The sequence below is a fragment of the Cupressus sempervirens genome, chromosome 11, assembly GCF_028749045.1.
Source record: "Cupressus sempervirens isolate cs-2001-9-10 chromosome 11, ASM2874904v1, whole genome shotgun sequence".
Taxonomy (NCBI): domain Eukaryota; kingdom Viridiplantae; phylum Streptophyta; class Pinopsida; order Cupressales; family Cupressaceae; genus Cupressus; species Cupressus sempervirens.
Genome location: NC_143128.1, coordinates 253,905,167 through 253,927,789, shown reverse-complemented (window position 1 = coordinate 253,927,789; position 22,623 = coordinate 253,905,167). Strand labels below are relative to the sequence as shown.

Sequence of the window (22,623 nt, the reverse complement as noted above, 5' to 3'; positions counted from 1 at the left end):
CTATTTGTGGGGGTGTATAATACTGTTGGTGCAGAATATGGGTTATGACGACAATCTACATTTGGTTCCATCAAATATATAATCCATGCACTCATAAAGGGATTTATTAATTTATTTTCTATATGTATGGCTGTGTAATGTATGTCTGGGCAGAGGAGTTAAGGAGAACATGAATAAAGTTTTCAAAAACTCAGTTGTTGTTTGGAAGGAAATCGTTTGGAATTAAATTATTTGAAAATCACTCCAGTCGCTAATATAGTTGATGAAGCTTTGAACATGGTGCAGTAATTATTAGCTGGGAAGATGTGATTAGGTGCATTACTCTCAACGTGACTCGAAGCTTAGGTAAAGCATCAATAGATTTGATGGATATTGTACAACATGGGAAATAAAAGAATTAGTGATTCAATAAAGGCATAAATTTAAAAATTTTAACTGCTAATTCGATGCATTTCCGCAAACACAATTATATGAGGAAAAAACAAGAAAATTGGGCAATGTCTATTTCATCTATCCATCAAACCATCGGTCATGATAGTGCAGTCCTTCTTCCTTCTTTTCTGAACTACTACTCTATTGTGGCTTTGATAAAAAACCACTTCTTGTGTAAAATGGGGCCGTTTACCTGCTTATCATTAGGGGCTTCGAATCCAACCCGCAAACAGTAATGGCATCAACCATGTTTCGCCAATAAGGAGACCTAACCCAAATAAACAAAATAAAATAAGTATGGTAAATTATAATTTTTTTAATATCAGGTCTTTCTTGCAGTTTCTGTGAAATCTATTCATCATAAATGCTCAAGAATAGAAAACATTTTCAGTGTATTACATAAAAGTCTTTGATTACATCTTGTCCTATTTGTCTAGTAAAGATTGGGTTAGGTTAATGACTGTCTTTAACATGTGGGATGAGCATGAAATACATTCCTAATATAACAAACATGGTTAATGCTTCAATACAACTCTATTATTGTTTGGGCATAACCTCACCGCTTATTTACTGCAGTTATGGATTGCCTTTTTAGATGGGCAGGATTCATGTAATGTCCCCTCTTTAGTTCGACATGACATTGATCATGGATTTTGCCTATTCCAGACTCTCGTAGGCAAATGGTGTGGAGAGAGAGTCAATTCTGCAGATCAGATGATCATATCTTGCTCTTGAAGAAGTGTTAAGAGGTTGCATTTTATTATTATGTGTTATTGGGGCCTACATGTTATAATTTTAAGTTGAGTTGCACTTTTTATTTTATAAAATTACTTTATTATAAAAAGTGCATTATAATGAGATTTTATAAAGGATGTTTCTAGAAGTTCTAGAAAAAGTGCATTATAATGAGATTTTATAAAGGATGTTTCTAGAAGTTCTAGCAACTTCTTAGAAAAGTGAATAAATAGAGGGCTGGGCCTCTCATTTTGGACATGCTTGGATTTGAGATTTCTTCTACTTCTTCCATTGTGGAGCAAATTTGTAGTCTCTTGGGTCTGCAAATTATTTGATCTTTGGGAACGAATCACTCCCTTGGATTGGCGACTTTGAGGGTGTGAAATGTCACCTGAATTGTTGCATTTGAGGAGTTGGTAATTCAGCCATCTCATTTGAACTTCATTGAGATTCAGTTATAAGGGTTTTCTTTGGTTGGAATAAGGGTTTCAGTTGTGGCCTAGCATTTGTGGATTGATTAACAGGGTTTGAAGACACAGTTGTGCATTATTTTCAGACTGCCAGTCCAGGGTTTGGACCCACGTTTTTGCTCATAACTCCTAATTGGCTTGACGGATGAATTTCATATTTTAGGGGGTTATTCAGCAACCCTAGGCGCCCAGATTTATTGCTTTTGGAGTGACAAAAAAACGCTGCAATATTTTTATCTAGCAGCCGTACCAGGCCGTACCTGTACGGCCCTGTCAGTTGGGCAGCAGCAGCAATTTTGTGAGTTGGTTTGGGGCAGATTGTGAGGTCTTCGCGTGGCATTAATTCAGCATTCATATCCGGCAAAATTGGAGCTATTCTAGGTGCACAAATTGAAGTTTTGATTGCCAAAATATTGCATTAGAACAGTCAACACTGTCATTGCATAAATAGTTATTTCCAGTCATTAATAACTGTTGTAAAAGTTTCGTCATTTGCATTCCAAATCTGAACTAGGTTATTGTTCATGTCATAACATTGCATTGTCAAGAGCTTGATGTAATTAGAAGTGCATAGTTGTGACAGTCTCTCATTGTAATCAGTTCTATTTGCTGTCATAAAAATCAGAATTGCATTGGACTTCATATTTGAGTTTCATATTGTCATCTATCTCTTAGATTGGTAGTGTTATAATCTGGAATTGTTGTTCATACATTATTGGCATCATATATTGAGGTTTCGTTATACAACAATTAGTAATATTGCAGCCTTATTCGGTTACATGCCAACTGTTTGACAAAATTCCTACGTCCAGTTTGAGGGTTTCAGTGGCCTTTATAGTAAGGGTCATTACAGTGGTATTAGAGCTATAAGTCTTGCCATCCTGTGGAGGTCTTACAGGGAATTTGGAACAGCTGGATAGAAGGGAAAGTGTTTGACGAAATGTCAAAACACTAAAATCAGAACATTTATGTTTGAGAATGCGACAGAGGCTTTATAATTTCCGCAATACCAAAGCAAGACAAGATAGGATTTCAGACCTGCAGAGCGAACAGTCTAGCTCATCTGTACAGGTGGACATAGAATCCAGTCATACAGACACAGGGGAGGTATTCTTTGATCAAGACTACGACTACAATATGGATAGAGGCGGGAATGCCGGTCCAGATCAGCGAGAGGAAAGATTTTTACAGTTATTAGACACCTTGGCACAGGGACAGCGATTAGTCGAACAAAGAGCACAGGAATAGAATTAGAGAATGGAGCTTATGATGCAGATGATGGCTCGTCAAATGGGGTTGAACGCTAACATAGGTGAAGGAAATAATCAGAATGGTAACAATCGGAATGGGAATAATCAGGATGGGATACATAATGGAGGCGAACAAATTGGGAACAATTTCGGTCATGCACTCCAGCAAGCTAGGACAGTGAGTTCGAGACCTATGATTCCCACGTTCCTTCCTAGAGCTCCAGAGCAGCCAGTACCAGAACCCCAGATCATTGACATACAGGATCAGTTGAGGAGAGATTGGGAAGCAGGAGGTCCAGATTTTACAGCTGCAATCACCTTTAGAGAGTATATGGATGTGCGGATGAAGCATATGCCCCGTGGACATGACAAGACTCAGAGCTATGAGCTACGAAAGAAAGTAGGGAAACTTCAGTTACCATATTATGATGGCTCGGGGAAGTCTACAGCAAGAGCTTGGGTTCAAAAACTTGACACATACTTTCAATTGAACCCTATGTCTGAGGAAGAAGCTATTAAGTATGCAGCAATTCACCTGGATAGGTTAGCACATGAGTGGTGGCATCATGGTATGATCACTATGGGCCATGCACACATTACTTCATATGTGGAGTTTACGGAGAGACTGATTGAACGTTTTGATAAGAAGGATCCATAACTCCATTTCAAGGAGTTAGCTCAGCTTAAACAATGGGGATCATTGGAAACATACATATCAGAATTTCAGAAACTTGCAGTGTTAGTAACAGATGTATCTGAACGGAGGCTATTGGTTTTATTTATGGATGGGCTAGTTGATCCGTTGAGAGGGTGGATTAAAGCTCTCAACCCTCCCACTTTGCAGGAAGCCATTAAGAAAGCTCGTGACATGGATTCCTCTTCAGCTTCTAAAAATAAATTCCAGGCAAAGAGTTTCCCTTCAGGAAAAGATAGGGACAGGAAACCCTTTCATAGAGAGGCACAGCTACCTAAGGAGGAAAGTAAGAGGTTGGACAAGGAGACACTTAATGACTTGCGTAGGAAGAAGTTATGCTTCTATTGCAAAGGCCCGTATGAGTATGGCCATGACTGTCCTATGAGGCCAAAAGGGAAGACCAACCGAGCAATGTGGGCTTATTACGAAGGCTCAAATTTAGATAGTTCAGAACATCATGATGAGGATCCTGATGAAGCAGAGGGAGAGCAGGAGATAGACAGTGCAGGGCAATAGCAGGGAACAGAGCTACATTTACAGGAAGCACGACTGTCTAGTATCCAGAGAGAGGGATCTTTCAGACTTCGGGGAGTTTTGGCTGGGCAAAAGGTTATTACATTATTGGACACAGGTGCCACACATAATTTCATTGATGCACGATTCGTGGAGAAGCGTGGACTCATTACTGAGGAGTTCGTGGGACTAAGAGTCAAGGTAGCTGATGGATACACTCTTCGTTGTGACAGGATGGTACGAGACCTACCTTTGCGCCTGAACAACTATGAGTTTAAGGCGGACTATCATGTGGTCAACATGGGTGACATGGATATAGTACTTGGAATGCAGTGGCTACATTCATTGAAGGTGGTTACCCTGAGACTAGAGGATATGGAGATACAATTCGAAGTGAATGGTAGGACTCATGTGCTTAAGGCTATCCGTAATGGAGACATCAGGACTATCTCATTTAGGCGGCTGGAGAGATTAACTAGGCATAATGATATAGAGTGGGCAGCAGTTTGTACTTTGACACCTACACAGGAGGAGCAACATAAGACGGAATATCATCCTGATATTCAAAAATTGAGGATTAAGTACGAAAAGGTATTCAGTGAGATTCCACCAAGCAGGCCACCGGACAGAGGCATTGAGCATATTATTGAGCTGGAGGAAGGTGCTAAGCCTATCATGATCACACCATATCGACACCCAAAGCGACTCAAGGATGAGATCGAAAGGACCATCGAGGAGTTGCTAGCTATGGGGCACATCCGACCAAGTAAGTCACCTTTTGCATCTTCTGTTGTTTTGGTAAAAAAGAAGGATAGAACTCTTCGGATGTGTGTTGATTACAGGGAATTAAATAAGAGAACCATTAAGAACAGGTATCCCATTTCTCGCATTGATGAGTTGATAGATGAATTGCATGGGGCTTGTTATTTCACGAAAATTGATTTGAGATCAGGATATCACCAGATCAGAGTCCGTGAACAGGATATTGAGAAAACTGCTTTCAGATGTCATTGTGGGCACTTTGAGTTTGTAGTCATGCCTTTCGGCCTGACCAATGCACCTGCCACTTTCCAGTCCACTATGAACAGAGTTTTCCACCATCAGTTGAGGAAATTCGTGCTGGTGTTTTTTGATGACATTTTGATCTATAGCCGATCATGGCAGGAGCATCTAGATCATTTGGAGACAGTGTTGAGCATTTTACAGAAGGAGTCCTTGTATGCAAAAGAGTCCAAATGTGACTTAGGGATGACCGAGCTGTTATATTTGGGACACATTATTAGTGCAGATGGAGTGCGGATGGATCCTGAAAAGATTCGCGCTATTGTTGATTGGCCTCCACCAGAGAACCTTACACAGTTGAGGGGGTTCCTTGGTTTATGTGGTTTCTATTGCAGGTTTGTCAGTGGCTACTCACGACATGCAGCTCCCATGATAGATCTACTGAAAAAAGGGGAATTTGTGTGGACTCAGAAGGCACAGGACTGTTTTATGAGATTTAAGGAGATAATGACTACGTGCCCAGTTCTAGCATTACCTGATTTCACGAAGCCATTTGAGCTTCAATGTGATGCATCTGGAGAGGGAGTAGGTGCTGTACTTATGCAGAATAAGCACCCCATAGCTTATGAGAGCAAGAAGCTCAGAGGCCCCGAGCGTTCATTCAGTATATATGATAAGGAGATGTTGGCCATCATGCATGCTTTGGCCAAATTCAGACAATATCTTGTGGGTAGCAAGTTTTGTATTAAAACTGATCATAACAGTTTGAGGCATTTCTTGGGATAGTGGGACCTGAATGATCGCCAACAAAAGTGGGTAAGTAAGTTGCTTGCATATGATTTTGACATCTCATATGTCAAGGGAACTCAGAATGTTGTTGCAGATGCTCTTTCTCGAAGGCCACACCTCACTCTTATGGTTCAGATATCAGAGGATTGGTGACACTTGATTATAGCAGAGTATGCCAGGGATACATGGGCCTCCGATATAGTGGAGGGAACAGTGATTGATACCAGATACACACTTGTAGATGATTTAATCATTTACAAGAACAGGATTTACCTAGTCCCAGGATCGAAGGTTAAGCAACTGATTTTGAGAGCATTTCACGACTCACCGACAGCAGGCCATCCCGGGTACTTCAAGACTTACAGGTCAGTTTGAGAGCGGTTCACTTGGAAGGGGCTGAAAGCTGATGTTTTGCAGTACGTTCGAGAGTGTCTTGTTTGCCAGCAAAACAAACAAGAACACACCTATCCGGCAGGGTTCCTACAGCCACTTCCGATCCCTGACAGGAAGTGGGAGTGCATCTCCATGGACTTTATCACAGGTTTGCCCAAGGTACAAGGACGAGATTGTATTTATGTGGTGGTAGATAGATTAACAAAATATGCTCATTTCTTTCCTATCACCACTACCCACTCAGTAGCTCAGGTGGCAGAGGTTTTCTTTCGGGAGGTTTTCAGATTGCACGGATTGCCTCAGAACATTGTGAGTGACAGGGATAGCCGTTTCATGAGTCATTTTTGGCAGGAGGTATTCCGGTTATGTGGCACGGAGCTTACACCCAGCACTAGCTATCACCCACAAACCGATGGTCAGACGGAGATTGTGAACAAATGGGTGGAAGGGTATTTAAGGAATTATGTGGTAGCTCAGCAGCGAGCTTGGGTCAGATGGATATATCTCTGCGAGTATTGTTACAATACTACATATCACATCACTATACATATGACACCCTTCATGGCACTTTACGGTTATGAAGCACCTAGTTTCTTGGATTTGTTGTTGGGCGACAGCCGGGTACCCAGTGCAGGAGAATTATTACAGGAGAGTAAGGATATAGTTGCTATTCTCAAAGATAATATTGTGAGAGCTCAGAACCAGCAGAAGCAATATGCAGACCAGAAGAGGACTGAGCGTAGTTTTGAGGTGGATGATATGGTTTACCTCATGTTGCAGCCATACAGGCAATCTACTCTTAAGAAGAGTGGTGCAGAGAAACTCAAGCCACGCTATTACGGACCATTCAGGGTTATCAGGCGAATTGGTGAGGTGGCTTATGAGTTGGAGCTTCCGGCAGACAGTAGGGTGCACAATGTGTTTCATGTGTCCCGCCTCAAGAAGGCGTTGGGTCAGAATGTGGTGCCTTCCGCAGTATTACCTCCTTTAGACGATGAGGGAAAATTGATTTTAGTGCCAGAATCCATCCTAGAGAGCAGAGAAAAGAAGCTTCGCAGAAGAGTGATCAGAGAATACTTGGTTAAGTGGAAAGATCTACCTGTTGAGGATGCTACTTGGGAGGGGGAAGCTATTTTGCAGCACCCGGCGTTGAGATTGCTTGAGGCCAAGCAATTTCAGGAGGGGCGGACTGTAATGTCCCCTCTTTAGTTCGACATGACATTGATCATGGATTTTGCCTATTCCAGACTCTCGTAGGCAAATGGTGTGGAGAGAGAGTCAATTCTGCGAATCAGATGGTCATATCTTGCTCTTGAAGAAGTGTTAAGAGGTTATATTTTATTATTATGTGTTATTGGGGCCTACATGTTATAATTTTAAGTTGAGTTGCACTTTTTATTTTATAAAATTACTTTATTATAAAAAGTGCATTATAATGAGATTTTATAAAGGATGTTTCTAGAAGTTCTAGAAAAAGTGCATTATAATGAGATTTTATAAAGGATGTTTCTAGAAGTTCTAGCAACTTCTTAGAAAAGTGAATAAATAGAGGGCTGGGCCTCTCATTTTGGACATGCTTGGATTTGAGATTTCTTCTACTTCTTCCATTGTGGAGCAAATTTGTAGTCTCTTGAGTCTGCAAATTATTTGATCTTTGGGAACGAATCACTCCCTTGGATTGGCGACTTTGAGGGTGTGAAATGTCACTTGAATTGTTGCATTTGAGGAGTTGGTAATTTAGCCATCTCATTTGAACTTCATTGAGATTCAGTTATAAGGGTTTTCTTTGGTTGGAATAAGGGTTTCAGTTGTGGCCTAGCATTTGTGGATTGATTAACAGGGTTTGAAGACACAGTTGTGCATTATTTTCAGACTGCCAGTCCAGGGTTTGGACCCACGTTTTTGCTCATAACTCCTAATTGGCTTGACGGATGAATTTCATATTTTAGGGGGTTATTCAGCAACCCTAGGCGCCCAGATTTATTGCTTTTGGAGTGACAAAAAAACGCTGCAATATTTTTATCTAGCAGCCGTACCAGGCCGTACCTGTACGGCCCTGTGAGTTGGGCAGCAGCAGCAATTTTGTGAGTCGGTTTGGGGCAGATTGTGAGGTCTTCGCGTGGCATTAATTCAGCATTCATATCCGGCAAAATTGGAGCTATTCTAGGTGCACAAACTGAAGTTTTGATTGCCAAAATATTGCATTAGAACAGTCAACACTGTCATTGCATAAATAGTTATTTCCAGTCATTAATAACTGTTGTAAAAGTTTCGTCATTTGCATTCCAAATCTGAACTGGGTTATTGTTCATGTCATAACATTGCATTGTCAAGAGCTTGATGTAATTAGAAGTGCATAGTTGTGACAGTCTCTCATTGTAATCAGTTCTATTTGCTGTCATAAAAATCAGAATTGCATTGGACTTCATATTTGAGTTTCATATTGTCATCTATCTCTTAGATTGGTAGTGTTATAATCTGGAATTGTTGTTCATACATTATTGGCATCATATATTGAGGTTTCGTTGTACAACAATTAGTAATATTGCAGCCTTATTCGGTTACATGCCAACTGTTTGACAAAATTCCTAAGTCCAGTTTGAGGGTTTCAGTGGCCTTTATAGTAAGGGTCATTACAATTCAAACATAACTCGTCATCATAAGTTTCCTGGTTTCCCATTACCATTATGCTACCATTTGCTTAGGAATGTCTTGATATTTCTCTGTGAGCTCTGCATGTTTTTCTTTTGCCAATTACTTAATTTTTTTTGGATACACTGCCCCGCCAGATAGGTGTTTTCTTGGTACAGTTCAGATATGTCACCAAATAGTTAGGGTCTGTATCTCAGTGAGGCTCATGTCAGTACAAGAATATAGCAGATGTAGTCTAAATAAAGAATCTGAGTTGTAATCTGCAAATAATTAAAAAAATGATAATATTTAGAAATGACCAATAAACATATTCTAGATGAAAGGGCTTTGTGAGTTCATACTAGAGGAAAGCAGAGTGTGAGATGCCACACAAACTCCTGGGATTCAGTCAGGAAAACTACCAACAATATGCTTAGATCACTGTATAAATCTTCTCTGTTTTCATAGATGTTTGTTTTTGGAATACTGCATTACTGATAAATCTCACATTCGTTATGAATAATGATTCAAAGCATGTAGAGATTTTGTGATAACTCAATAAACCTTTCATTCTTGACTCCTTGATATCAATAAATGATGATTTTAATCTTAATTTTCTTCTTGGCATGCTGAAGCTGTAAAATTTGTGCCACACTGTTCTTGTTCTTTGTTCTATCATGAACGTGAATATTTTTCCATTTTGTCCACATTAATGGAACATCGAGTGCTACCAGTTGTCAAAAACTATGTTTAATACAAATGCTATTACTGCTTTTCTTTTCAGGGTCATTGCCGATGTCAGCTTCTCAGGCAATCGCCATGCATTCAACATAGGTAGGTCCAAAACTCATTTGATAACTAAACTTGTAACTATAGCTATTTTTTTTAATGTTTTGTTACAGTTAAGGATATGGAATTCTGTTCCTTCTTCAGATGTATTAAAAAGGTCAAAAGAATAGAAATGAATGTAAGAAGAAAAGAAGTACATAGGGAGAATAAAAGAAAAAAGTTTTGAGCAGAATGAATGGATATTGAGAACAGATTACAAATATGTGTTTTTTTGCTTTTTCTTTAGAAGATGAAATGGATTATAATTCTAGGAATGAGTAAGTTGATTGTGTGGATCAGAGATCATTTGCTAAGACTATTGCAATTTTACTTTTGGCTCTGTGAATACTAGCTTTTCAGAAACTAGGATTGGACTGTGCAAATTGGACGCGCCCAGTTTATATGGACCTTCTAAGGTCTGGCATCCAAATGTTTTATGATCTCTCAACATTTTCCTTTCTGGATTGCTTTTGGATATTGTTAATAATTGTTTATTGATCAAATTTAGTGTATGTTTATAAATTTTTAATCTTGGTTATATTGATTGCTCAATTGTATGTGAAAGTCAAATCCAAGGCTTTTGTTTATTTTATAGGGTTTGTTTCAACTATTTTTATGGTAGAAATCAAGTTTCTCCTTTATACAGTTGTAACTTTTTATACTGTTTATTTTGACATATTTTTAGAAATACTAGAAATGTGGAATCCATTTGAGGTAGATTTCAGCTTGCGATGTGTTGTCTCATTGCAGTTCCTCTGGTTTTTTGCAGGAAAGCAGGTGGAGATGATGAAATGATGCTATATTTGTTTTTTGAAAGGGTATGTCTTTCTGTGCACTCCATTTTCTGTTTTCACCTTGTGTTTAATAACTATCCAAGGACACTCAAAGTTTCAGGACACAGTATTATAAATTATGACTATAATTACTATTGTGCCCTGAGTTCATTAATTATCAGCCTAAGTTTTATTAGTCCGGCAAAAGTATGGTTGTAGAGAATCTAAATAATTTTATAAATTAGCCGACTTTTTAAATTTGATCTTTTGGACTTTTTCTTTGGGCACATACTATATTGGCCTCTTAAACAAGGGATTTATTTTGTATATATTTTAAGCTTGAAAAACAATCACTCTTTTTTGAGACTTATTAGAATATCAAAACTTTCTCTGATGCCTGTCCACAGCTTAGAGGTGCTACACATAAAAGCTATCTTTTTTTGAATATAGAGTAAATTCAAAACTTTTAATGTCATGATGGTGTTGATGTCAAATAAAAGCTATATATCCATTCCAAATATCAGCAAGCACCTTTCTACCCAACACATAAATAGTGGCAAAACTGCTACATGTCCAAAATGGTAGAGCAATAGTTGTAAAACTTGGACTGGACAATAATTGGGCAGACCCAATATTTTTTTTCAAATGTGGGATTCTGTGAAAACTCAGCAAGAGCTCAGAAATTTTATTAAATAATTTAAAACTTAAAAATAAAAATACATATTTAAAAAAAAACATGTATTCCTAAATTTGTAGAAAATATTGTTGATTCGAGCATATATAAATCAAAATTATAGTTCAATTTATCTATCATAGCCCCATTGGGTTTAGGGGCAACACCATTCATGAAGGTGACGCCTTTAGTGGGTTTGAGGGAAAAAACCACCAATGGAGTCAAGGGACAACACCGGCAAGCCAATTTAATACTTTTGAAACCACATAAACCTTCACAGTGCAGGCTATTTATGTTAGGAATAACATTGCACAACACACAAGTGAGTGTTGAGGACATTTTTTAAGAAATCTGATGATAACCACTCTTCAAATCAATCTTGGTAAAATACTTTGCACAACTCAAACAATGCATTATGCCATCCATTGTAGGCAAAGGAAATCCATACTTCACTGTGATCTTGTTGATAACTCTGGAATTAGTACACACTCGCCATTCTCCATTCTTCTGAGGTGCCCTGCAGGTACTGCACATGGACAAAAACTTTCTCTGATCAGATTTTTCCTTAACAATTCTTGCACTTGACTATTCAATTTCTCATTCTCTGTCAGTGTCATCCAGTGTGGTGGTTTGCTTGGCAAGCTTGCTTGTGGAACAAGGTCTTTACAATGACTGATACTTCTAATAGGAGGTAATCCATCCGACACATTATATGAGATGATGTCTTTAAATTCTGTCAGTGACTCTGTTATTTCCTTTAGATGTTCCTCTTTTATACCCAAATCAGGTTTTTTTGGAATAGATGCATAACACACTTTCTTTCTTTATAGCATCCGAGATTTTCCTACCTTTCAACCAAACAAATCGTCATTGTGGTGCAGTTTTCATTCTTATGATCTCCAATCAAAGGTAACAATACTTGATTCATCCTATTTGCTACTATAGTATATTTATTCAATCTACCATCATGCATAGCTTGTCTATTATACTAGCAAGGTCTACACACCACAATATGGCAACAATCCATTGGCATAATATCACAAAAAACTTCATCATGATAAGATCCATTTTTCAATTTTACAACTCATTGTTCATTTACCAGTATCTTATGATCGTCCCTTATCCATGGAAGTTGATATGGCTTTAGATGCTTTATACTTGGTAATTGCAACTTGGTAACCAATTCCTCTAATGCTAAATTATTTGAACTTCCACTATCAATGATGACCTCACAACATTTTCCTGCAAGTTTATATCTGGTTTTGAACAAACTTTTCCTCAGTACCAGTTCTTCATCAAGTTCCTCATTACATAGTGCTCTTCTAATCATCGTGGCTTCTCCATCTTTCGGTTGATTCAAAGATTCAAGTGATTCTTTCTGTATAAATGCATTTTTATTACTGCCATTGGTCTTCTTGTTTGAACTTCCATGTGTGCACTCAAGTGCTTTATGCCCTCCACATTTGAAACAAGTGCCTTTGAACAAAATCCTATTTTCTTTCCTATAACTTTTGCCTCTAGGGTAACCTCCTCCTCTTCCTCGATATAATTCTCTTCTTTCCATTTTGCTTCAACTTTATTTAGATTTGAACAAAATCGTCCTCCTTTGGTAAATGTCTTACCTCTTTCAAATCTGCCAACTCTTCCTCTTTGTCTAAGGTCTTGTCTTTTGTTCAATTTCTCGTCAAGCTTTCTGAATACTTTACATCTTAACCAAACTGATCTCATCCTGAATAGATGTCCTCAAGCCATTAAGATACTTTGCAATTCTTTCCACCTCATCATCCATATTGTCTAGATTTGATATCCAACCTATAGAATTCTTTGGTATACTCCATCACAGAAGGCTCCTTTTGCTTTAATTTCTACGTTTTCCTCAACAAACTAACTTGATAATCACCAAACAAGAATTTATCCTTCAACTTATTCACCATCTTGTCCCAAGACCTGATCTACTCCTTTCTGCTCCTTCCTTTGTCAATTTGCAAATGTTCCGACCATAATGATGCACGCCCTTTCAATTTGGTACTAGCAATTCCTACCTTCTTATCTACATTCGTACTTTCATACTCGAAATACTTTTCCATCCTGATACCAAATCGAGTAATTCATCTGAATCTAGCTTAACATCATAATCCGGTAAATTGAAATTTGGTCTTGCATTAACTCTAGTAAGGGCTCTTAGAAATCTTTCATCTCCTTTTTGATGTACAGGTTCAACATGACTTGCAATAACTTCCTTAGTTTTCTCATCACTCACATCTTCAACAAGTCTTCCTCTTCTTTGGGCAGTTTTTACTGCTTCAACTCTAGCCTAAATTTGCCTTAACACATCTCTCCTTCCTCAAACTGCTCTTGCGAACCCATGTAATTATAGGTCAAATCTGATCTCTCCCACCTTACAGCCAAACTTAGTTAGGGCTTCACAACTTTAGATTCGCAACACAAGTTCACAAGGAATACAACCTTTTCTCTAATACCACTTGACACAATCTCTGGTTGGAGAGACCTCAGGGAGATTAGTCCAATCATGCAACAAGAGTAAACACAACAAATCAAAAATAATTTGGAGAGAACCAAGCAAGACCAGCATTCATTTGCAAAGAACTTGATGTACAAAGGTTTGGCTATTGGCCTTCTTACATGCCAGGCTCATACACTCTTCGATTAGAGACCTTAGATCCAATTCTAGAGATCTAAAATCCTTATTGAGGAATTAATCGCCTTTAAGGTACATTCAAGACATTCTCCAAGAATAGGAAACACATTACATGTTTGAAAACTTGTTCCAGATTTAGGTCCTCACATGATCCAAAAACATAGCTCGGTGCACCATTGAAGATTCATGATTGTAAATCTCAATCACAAGATCAAAATCCAGCAACAATCATGAAAACTGACAAGAACATGCTACATGAGAGAGAGTGAAACATAACTCGAGCAATAAAGAAGCAATCGAGCTGCGCACCTAGGAATAAGAAACAAATCAGGTCAAGATCATACTCCAAACATTGCAAGTTCCTGCTCGAACAAAACAAGAATGACTGAAATGATCAACAAATTGGAAAAATTGAAATGTTGGCAAACCAAACACATAATATTTTTGGTTAATGCAAGATTGCTCCGAACTCAAGATACTTCCGCATCACATTGACAGTTCTACATTGACCTTGGCCTCTCAAAGTCTTGCTTTCTCTGTACAAGACTTTAAGCACACTACATTCTTTGTCTGTAATTTGGTAATTGCGAGGAATTCCTTATCCTGGTCCTCCATGACCAACTTGTTCACTCCATTCCGCTTTGGATAGTTAGCATCATTAGGGTCTTTGGGTCCACACTATTTGGATGAGAAGCTCGTATTATTTTGACTGCTTTTGCCTTTGATACTCACAAGTAAAGTGACCCCATTCATTGCATTTTAGACATTGAATTATTTGTCTTCTGTATGCGTTCTACTATGTTCTACTTCATGGGCCACTGTTGTTATTGTTTCTGTTGTTTCCTCACCCGTTATATTCCTGCGATTTGCAAGTTAATTTGGTGGTGTGAATAGTTGGGCTTCTTGCTCCCCTTTAGTGAAGAGCAAATGTGTGTTCCTAAGTTGTAGCCACAAAATAATTTCTTCGTATAGGGTGTTTTTTGTGAACTACTTTATAGTTGATGCACCACATTTCTCTATTTTCCGTTATGATGTTGTTTTCAACCTTCATGATGGTCTCGCCAACAGTCAGACAAGAGAGAGCCGTCCACTTGCTCACTGCTTGTTAACTGTTGGAATGGTAATGGTTCCCTATGGTCATTAACAGGTCTTTTCCATGATGCGGTGGGGTCTGCTAATGTATTGGTCATCATTGAGACCCACGAGTCCCGTGCATCCTCTACCAGGATTTGAAGGCTATTAGTGGTTATCTGTTTGTAGAGAGGAGGTTCGTGCTTCCAGTGGGGTTTGGATCTGGAGGTGTTGCTTGTTTGATTAGAGATGATATTTTTAACTTTACTTCCATTGTCCACTCTAACATGTATGCCTGATTCATGTGGGTCCGTATTGACCGTAAAAGTCACCGTCAGAGAGATATCTTCATTGCTTTATGTTACTTCTCGCCGACTTCTTCTCCTTATGCTATTCATGGTACTGAGGATGGGGACCCCTTTTCTCACCTTTATGAGTGCGTCTCTCAGTTTGCTGCTTTGGGGGACATCATCATTCTTGAGGATTTCAATGCTCAGACCAGAGAACTCTAGACTCCTCTGTATGACAGAGGTTTTGATTCAATTTGCACCTCAGAGATTGATCCGACTTATTTGGGACTTCAGCGTATTTCTGATGATGTTCTTGGGCTGATTTCCTGCTATGTTCCCCTTTATTTCAGTTTTATGAGTCCTATGGACTTGTGATTTTGAATGGTCTTTCATGGTTTCTGGGTTCCAAGCTCTTTTACTTGTTGGCATCACTGTGGGGGTACGAGCATTGTGGACTATGCCCTCACCTCTCCCTCCTTCATCCCCTCTATTCATAGGTTCATGAAATGTCCCTTTTCTGATTTTTGTATGATATTTCCAACCTTTAATCAGATCTTTAAGATCAAACAACTAATATCCCAAAGATCCACCAAATTCCTTAAGAAACCCCAAATCGGGTATGCTGAAAATAGTGCTAAAAGCTTCATAACTTCACAAATTATTAATAAATCTGAAAATGGAAATTTTTACAGAACTTTCAGCAGCATAACAGCCTACAAATTGACATTTCCAGATCCGTATAGCCTTTACACAACAGCTCGAAAATGTAGGACCAAAACTATGCTCATCGGGCTCCCGAAATAGCACAAAATATGCCCGGAAACACCACAAAAACACTAATAATCTATCTCAGAAGTTTAATCACGTCCCAATATATATATTCAGCTCTATTTTAACATTTAAAAGTCTGATATACAGCAGCAACCCAAACTGATATGAAATACTCAACTGTAAACACCAAACTCATCCAAAAACACACCCGAAAACTCACAAATCTGCACTGTTCAGCACAAAGGCAAACTCTGTATGAGCATGCACATGGAATGGCTTCAAACTCCCGTCCTTAGCCTTCCTGGAAACCTGCAAACTCCCGTTCTTGGGTCTCCCTGGAAACCTGCAAACTCCCGTTCTTGGGTCTCCTTCTCCACAGGTTTGACAGCCTCTGAAGAATAACAAAGAATGAGCAAAAATCAAGTTCTGGAATGAGCCCAAAATGCCTCCAAAACCCCTTAAAAGAGGGCATAACTGTAACTCACGTCCAAGAGAGGTTAATGAAACATATTTTAATAATAATTTTCATTTATTAGTCCAACGGTTTTCAAAGATTAACCCCCTTTTTCCGAAACTTCACTTTCTTGGGCCTGCCTGCCTTAGCGAAAATTATTATTTTTTAATTATTTGAAAAGGGGACATGACAAGTCCTCCCCTCCCAAACATTGCTTGTCCTCAAGCAATGGTTGAACAATAAACCAATCAATCCACCTGGATCCCAAATGTAGTCATGAACTATACTACTACCAATTAACACAGGCTCCTGCAATATCCTCTGCAATATGACCAAGATGAATCCATAATCAAACTGACAATTATAGCTCAACCAAACTCCAAAATCACCACTACCACAGTCAAAAATCCATGAGACACAAACTCTTAGAACATTAGAACCCAAGTAAAGTGGACAAATCAAACTGCCAACACCATAAATACCATCAACGCATCCCACTGGCCTATACGGAATGTACAATCCAACTCTGCAACAATGGTGAATGCTCTCAAATGAAACTATACCAAGTATGGAGAATCCACACACTGTACAACTCCTGTAGTCAACACAACTCTGTAGATCATCGGCCACTGTCTCATAGCCATAACTCCCATGCACCCCTAATGGTGAAAAGCCATCACAAGATAAACAACAAGAAATGGAATCCAAACCAAATTTTCCTGCCATCAACTCCTCAACACAAGGATCATTTGCTAACTGATGTACATGACCTGCAATATAATGTTGATTAAAAAAACCAACCTCAGTCAACAACTCACCATGAACAAGTGATATAACCCACTGTGACTGATCACTAGCTAAGTCAGGGGATGTCATAGCCAAAGGAGTAGAATCAATAACAACACCTGCTGAAGCATCACTCCAAAACTCCTTCTCTAAGTCATGTATTATCAAGCTATCAACTGCAGGACCTATCACCATGTCGTGCCCATCACAACTCTCATCCCGAGGCATCAAACTATTCCATAACTGATGATAAACACTAGGAACCAAAGTACATCTCTGTATCATAATCTCATCAACATGGTCATCAAAGGTAAATTGATGAGCGTACCTCATAGTGTAATGCCGATAGAATGCGCCAATCTCAGTCAGTGGCTTAGACTGTAATCTAGATGAAACTAACTGCAATTGATCATTAACCATGTTGGAACTGACTACTACCTCCAAAGATATCACCAAGGGAGTAGTATTACTAGCAAGAACCATGCCAACTGTCGACTCACCAACATCACACACGATCTTTGATGCATCTCTAGTCTCTGTGCCATCAGTACCAGAGGCCACCACCATGTTAGGCCTACAACAATCTGCTATAACACCCAAATCAACTGAACCTGACTCTAGTGGGAATGAACCTGATATGCCAATGTTAGTATCAAGGATGGATGCATCCCTATCTCCACTGTCTCTGACAATCTCGGCCATGGACATCCTCGGATCACCAAACACCATAGCTTGTGACTGTATAGAATCAGGTAAAGCCTGTAGTTGCTCTAACTCCATGGTCACCTTAGCCAAATGAAGCTGTGACTCCTTGAAAGCCAACTGTGTACTCTCAAGAATCTCAGAAGTCACCTCAAGCTGCTCAGTAAGCTCACTCACCTCATCTTCCTTGGCCAACAATGCATCATATGCTGTACTACCCCACTCCATAAGATAATCTCTGTCGGCTAGCAACTGCATATAATTCTGTCTCAAAATCCGAATAGCTTCCCATAAAGAGTGGATCTCTGTCAAGGAAAGATAATTGCCTTCCTGCTCATCACTAGTAGGAGAACCCCATCCATAAACTGCTAACAACTGACGAACAGCATCGAAATGCTGGCAAGTGATAGCAATGTCTCGGTCACTAAATCTCAACTGATTAGACACATGATGGCGCTGGCTTGACTGTCTCCTACAAACCTCCTCTGATGCATTGTCTAAAAGAGTATCCTCAAAGTTACTAGTCTCTAGAGTATTACCATCCATATCGTATGAATCAAATCTAAAGCTCATATCAACATACGGAGTATCAAAAACATTAGCATTGCTGTCCAACTCCTCTATACCCAAGGAAAATAAGTCTTCAAAACTGCCCACTGCATCCTCCTGGATGTCATCAATGCCAATATGATCCTGGGACTCATCTATACACACTGCCAAATATGAAATATCATCAACACATTCTAGCAAGTATGGTTGACTAGATATATGAACAAAGCCCAACATCGGTGTATAAAAACTAATACCAACATCAGACAAGATATTGGCACAAGAAAAGACAACACCGTGTAATTTGCTAATCAACTCCATGATAGCACCCAAACAAACACTGCTACCAAAAAGTGTTAAAGATCTCCAGTCAACTGAATCCCAAACACCAATATAACAATCTCGAGTCCGTATCCGTAAACTAGAATCAACTGGTAACTCAAGCAAACTCCTCACCTGAGTAATATGACCAATACCAACTAACTCCACATACTTGTCATGATGAGATAATGAAGTCACAATACTATCTTTGTTCACCTTTAACTGGCTGGACAAATCATGTGAAGTACTACCAGCCTCAACCTCATGTGATGAAGCATCTAACTGTGCCTGGTATTCTTTCTCAGCAAAGTCATGAATGCTCAATGTCTGCTCATCTCTACCAGGTATCTCACCATCCTGCACAACAACATCCTCATAATCATCATCTAAACCCACTACACTGTAGTCACTGCCTGTTGTAACTATACCATCCTGAATACTTGTTGCATCACCCTTTGACGACCTGTAAACAATTGTCTCAATCTGAGTATCAAGTTGACCGTTACTATCAATCTGTGTAATATCCTTTCCCACCACCTCCTGTGGTAGAGTAGAATCTGAGACCTCTACCTGGCTATCAGCTAGTTTCTCAAACTCCTCATGCAACTTCTTGGGAATTGTGTCATCTGTCCTGTGAGAAAATATGCCAAATAGAAATCCAGTCAACTTATCCACCTTAGCTGGGTCAGATAACATGTCATTCATTATACGGTGGTGCTCAACCAACTGTTCAGACATGTCATGGCTTATTTTGATAAGTTTATCTCGAATGTCTAAATAACCATCCTTTCTACTATTTTGACTTTGGTTATCAATTGTCCAAGATCGTGTCCTCTGAGACTCTGTACTATACTTGTCCATTCTGGATGAAGTAGAGTGTAACCCCAATAGGATATAACTTCTTCAAACACCAAGAACTAACATGCAAATGATTAGAAGTAGCATGCAACCATAGATTTGGACATGCAACTGATTAGAAGCAACATGCAACCACCAAATTATGACATGCAAGATCTGGGTAGTTGTCAAAACTGACATGCAAGATCTGGGTAGTTGTCAAAACTGACATGCAAACTTCTACAACCACCAAATTCACCAAGAACTAACATGCAAATGATTAGAAGTAGCATGAAACCATAGATTTGGACATGCAACTGATTAGAAGCAACATGCAACCACCAAATTATGACATGCAAGATCTGGGTAGTTGTCAAAACTGACATGCAAGATCTGGGTACTTGTCAAAACTGAAATGCAAACTTCTACAACCACCAAATTCATCAAGAACTAACATGAAAATGATTAGAAGTAGAATGTAACCATAAATTTTAACATGCAGCTAATTAGAAGAAACATGCAACCATAAATAATGACATGCAAAATCTGGGTAGTTGTCAAAACTGACATGCAAGATCTGGGTAGTTGTCAAAACTGACCTGCAACTTCTACAAACCCTCAGGCTGGCAAGATCATGGCTCTGATACCACTGAAATGTCCCTTTTCTGATTTTGTATGATATTTCCAACCTTTAATCAGATCTTTAAGATCAAACAACTAATATCTCAAAGATCCACCAAATTCCTCAAGAAACCCCAAATCGGGTATGCTGAAAATAGTGCTAAAAGCTTCATAACTTCACAAATTATTAATAAATCTGAAAATGGAAATTTTTACAGAACTTTCAGCAGCATAACAGCCTACAAATTGACATTTCCAGATCCGTATAGCCTTTACACAACAGCTCAAAAATGTAGGACCAAAACTATGCTCATCGGGCTCCCGAAATAGCACAAAATATGCCCGAAAACACCACAAAAACACTAATAATCTATCTCAGAAGTTTAATCACGTCCCAATATATATATTCAGCTCTATTTTAACATTTAAAAGTCTGATATACAGCAGCAACCCAAACTGATATGAAATACTCAACTGTAAACACCAAACTCATCCAAAAACACACCCGAAAACTCACAAATCTGCACTGTTCAGCACAAAGGCAAACTCTGTATGAGCATGCACATGGAATGGCTTCAAACTTCTGTCCTTAGCCTTCCTGGAAACCTGCAAACTCCCGTTCTTGGGTCTCCCTGGAAACCTGCAAACTCCCGTTCTTGGGTCTCCTTCTCCACAGGTTTGACAGCCTCTGAAGAATAACAAAGAATGAGCAAAAATCAAGTTCTGGAATGAGCCCAAAATGCCTCCAAAACCCCTTAAAAGAGGGCATAACTGTAACTCACGTCCAAGAGAGGTTAATGAAACATATTTTAATAATAATTTTCATTTATTAGTCCAACGGTTTCCAAAGATTAACCCCCTTTTTCCGAAACTTCACTTTCTTGGGCCTGCCTGCCTTAGCAAAAATTATTATTTTTTAATTATTTGAAAAGGGGACATGACAGTTCACCATCTCATGTCTTCCTCTTGCGGACCATCACCTTCTCTCCAGTCTCCTCACCTCTTGCCTATTGCTATCCACCCCCCTGCCAGTTTCGGCTTCCTCGACGATGACAATGAGCTCTTTTCCTCTCATCTTAAGAGGCTCCTTAACCCTGCTTGTTTTAGTGACTCTTGTGAGGCCTCCATGTTTGATTTACTTGTTGTGCCCATTTGGAAGTCCGCCATCCTTTCCATCCCTCACCTCTCTTGGCTTTCCCTTCGAAGCAAATGCCGTAATACATGCCCTATGAACCAATGGTTTGATGCTGACTCCAAATCTTTCCATCGCTTGGTGCGTTCCACTTTTAAGGCCCATTCCCCAACCTATGCTCACCTGCATTTTTCTTACCTCCGTTTTCTTTACTGTAAGAAGCAATCCTTTATCACGTCTCATTGTAAATCCCTATGCTCCACGCTTATTCGTAATCCCCAGCTCTTCTGGCACACCTTGTTCCCCCGTTGTCTCCCCCCCCCTTCGTCCTTCACCCTTGACTTTTGCTCCCTAACCTCTCACACCATTGCTCTTTATGACATTCGTGGACAGCCATCTACCCACCCCATTTTGCCTCCTCATTGTCACTTGTTCACCCCCTCCAACATTTATGAGGCCATTAGATCCATGAGATGTAGCTGAGTGGCTGACGAGGAGGGGTTCTAGGCCGGACTCTTCTAGGTCGTACAAAATTGCAACCAGATAAAAATTGTAGCTTCAGCCTTATACAATCTAGTTTCTAAATCTCTAGCTTTAAAGTTCAAATTTTGAAATGAGACTAATATTTTTTTCTTTTCCTTTTTACAAAATTCAGATAGTTGGTGGCAAATGTTTGGGCCTTCAACCAAAAACCTTCACTAAATCACCATCCGCCTAATGAGCCAGCCAAGTAGCACTTCTGGATGTGAGCGCAGCTGGAGCATGTTCAAGAAAATCTACTCAAAGAGGTGTAATAGGTTGTCTGTGGAGAACAGGAATAAGCTAGTCTTTGTGCATTACAACTGGCGCATTAGGATCAGGGAGATTTTGGATAGTGACACCTCTTTGATTACTCTAGAGGAGGTTGATGTAGAGTCTGAGTGGATCACTGAGGCTATTGATCCTGTCTTTGATGATTAGGACCTAGAGTGGGTTGATGAGGCAGACAGAGAGGTTGAGGTCATGGCTATAGCAGTAGAGGACGAGAGAGCTACAATTGTTCCTAGTGGCAGCTCATATGCACTGGCAAAGACTACAGTTGATCCTAGAGGCACCTCATAGGCTGAGGCTATGGCTAATCAGTCATCCAGGACCTACCTTAGATGCCTTACTAAGAGGCATTTTATAGATTATACTGAGGTTGAGGTTGAGGTTGAGGTTGGGGTTGGGGATGAGGATGAGGACGAGGATGAGGATGAGGATGAGGA

General features: G+C 39.4%; 1 protein-coding gene across 4 annotated transcripts in view; it reads left to right on the top strand.

The window, feature by feature from the left end:
* The window catches only part of LOC149529110 (CBBY-like protein), a 266,235-nt gene that overhangs the window by 31,871 nt on the left and 211,741 nt on the right, over positions 1–22,623 (top strand). For 3 of the 4 annotated variants that reach the window (XM_089808814.1, XM_089808813.1, XM_089808811.1), the window contains exons 2-4: positions 9,694–9,743; positions 10,090–10,153; positions 10,507–10,555. In XM_089808814.1, the coding sequence (XP_089664940.1) occupies positions 9,694–9,743; positions 10,090–10,153; positions 10,507–10,555 (163 nt within the window). The remainder of the gene's footprint in view (positions 1–9,693; positions 9,744–10,089; positions 10,154–10,506; positions 10,556–22,623) is intronic. The other variant, XM_089808815.1, reaches the window with a different exon arrangement.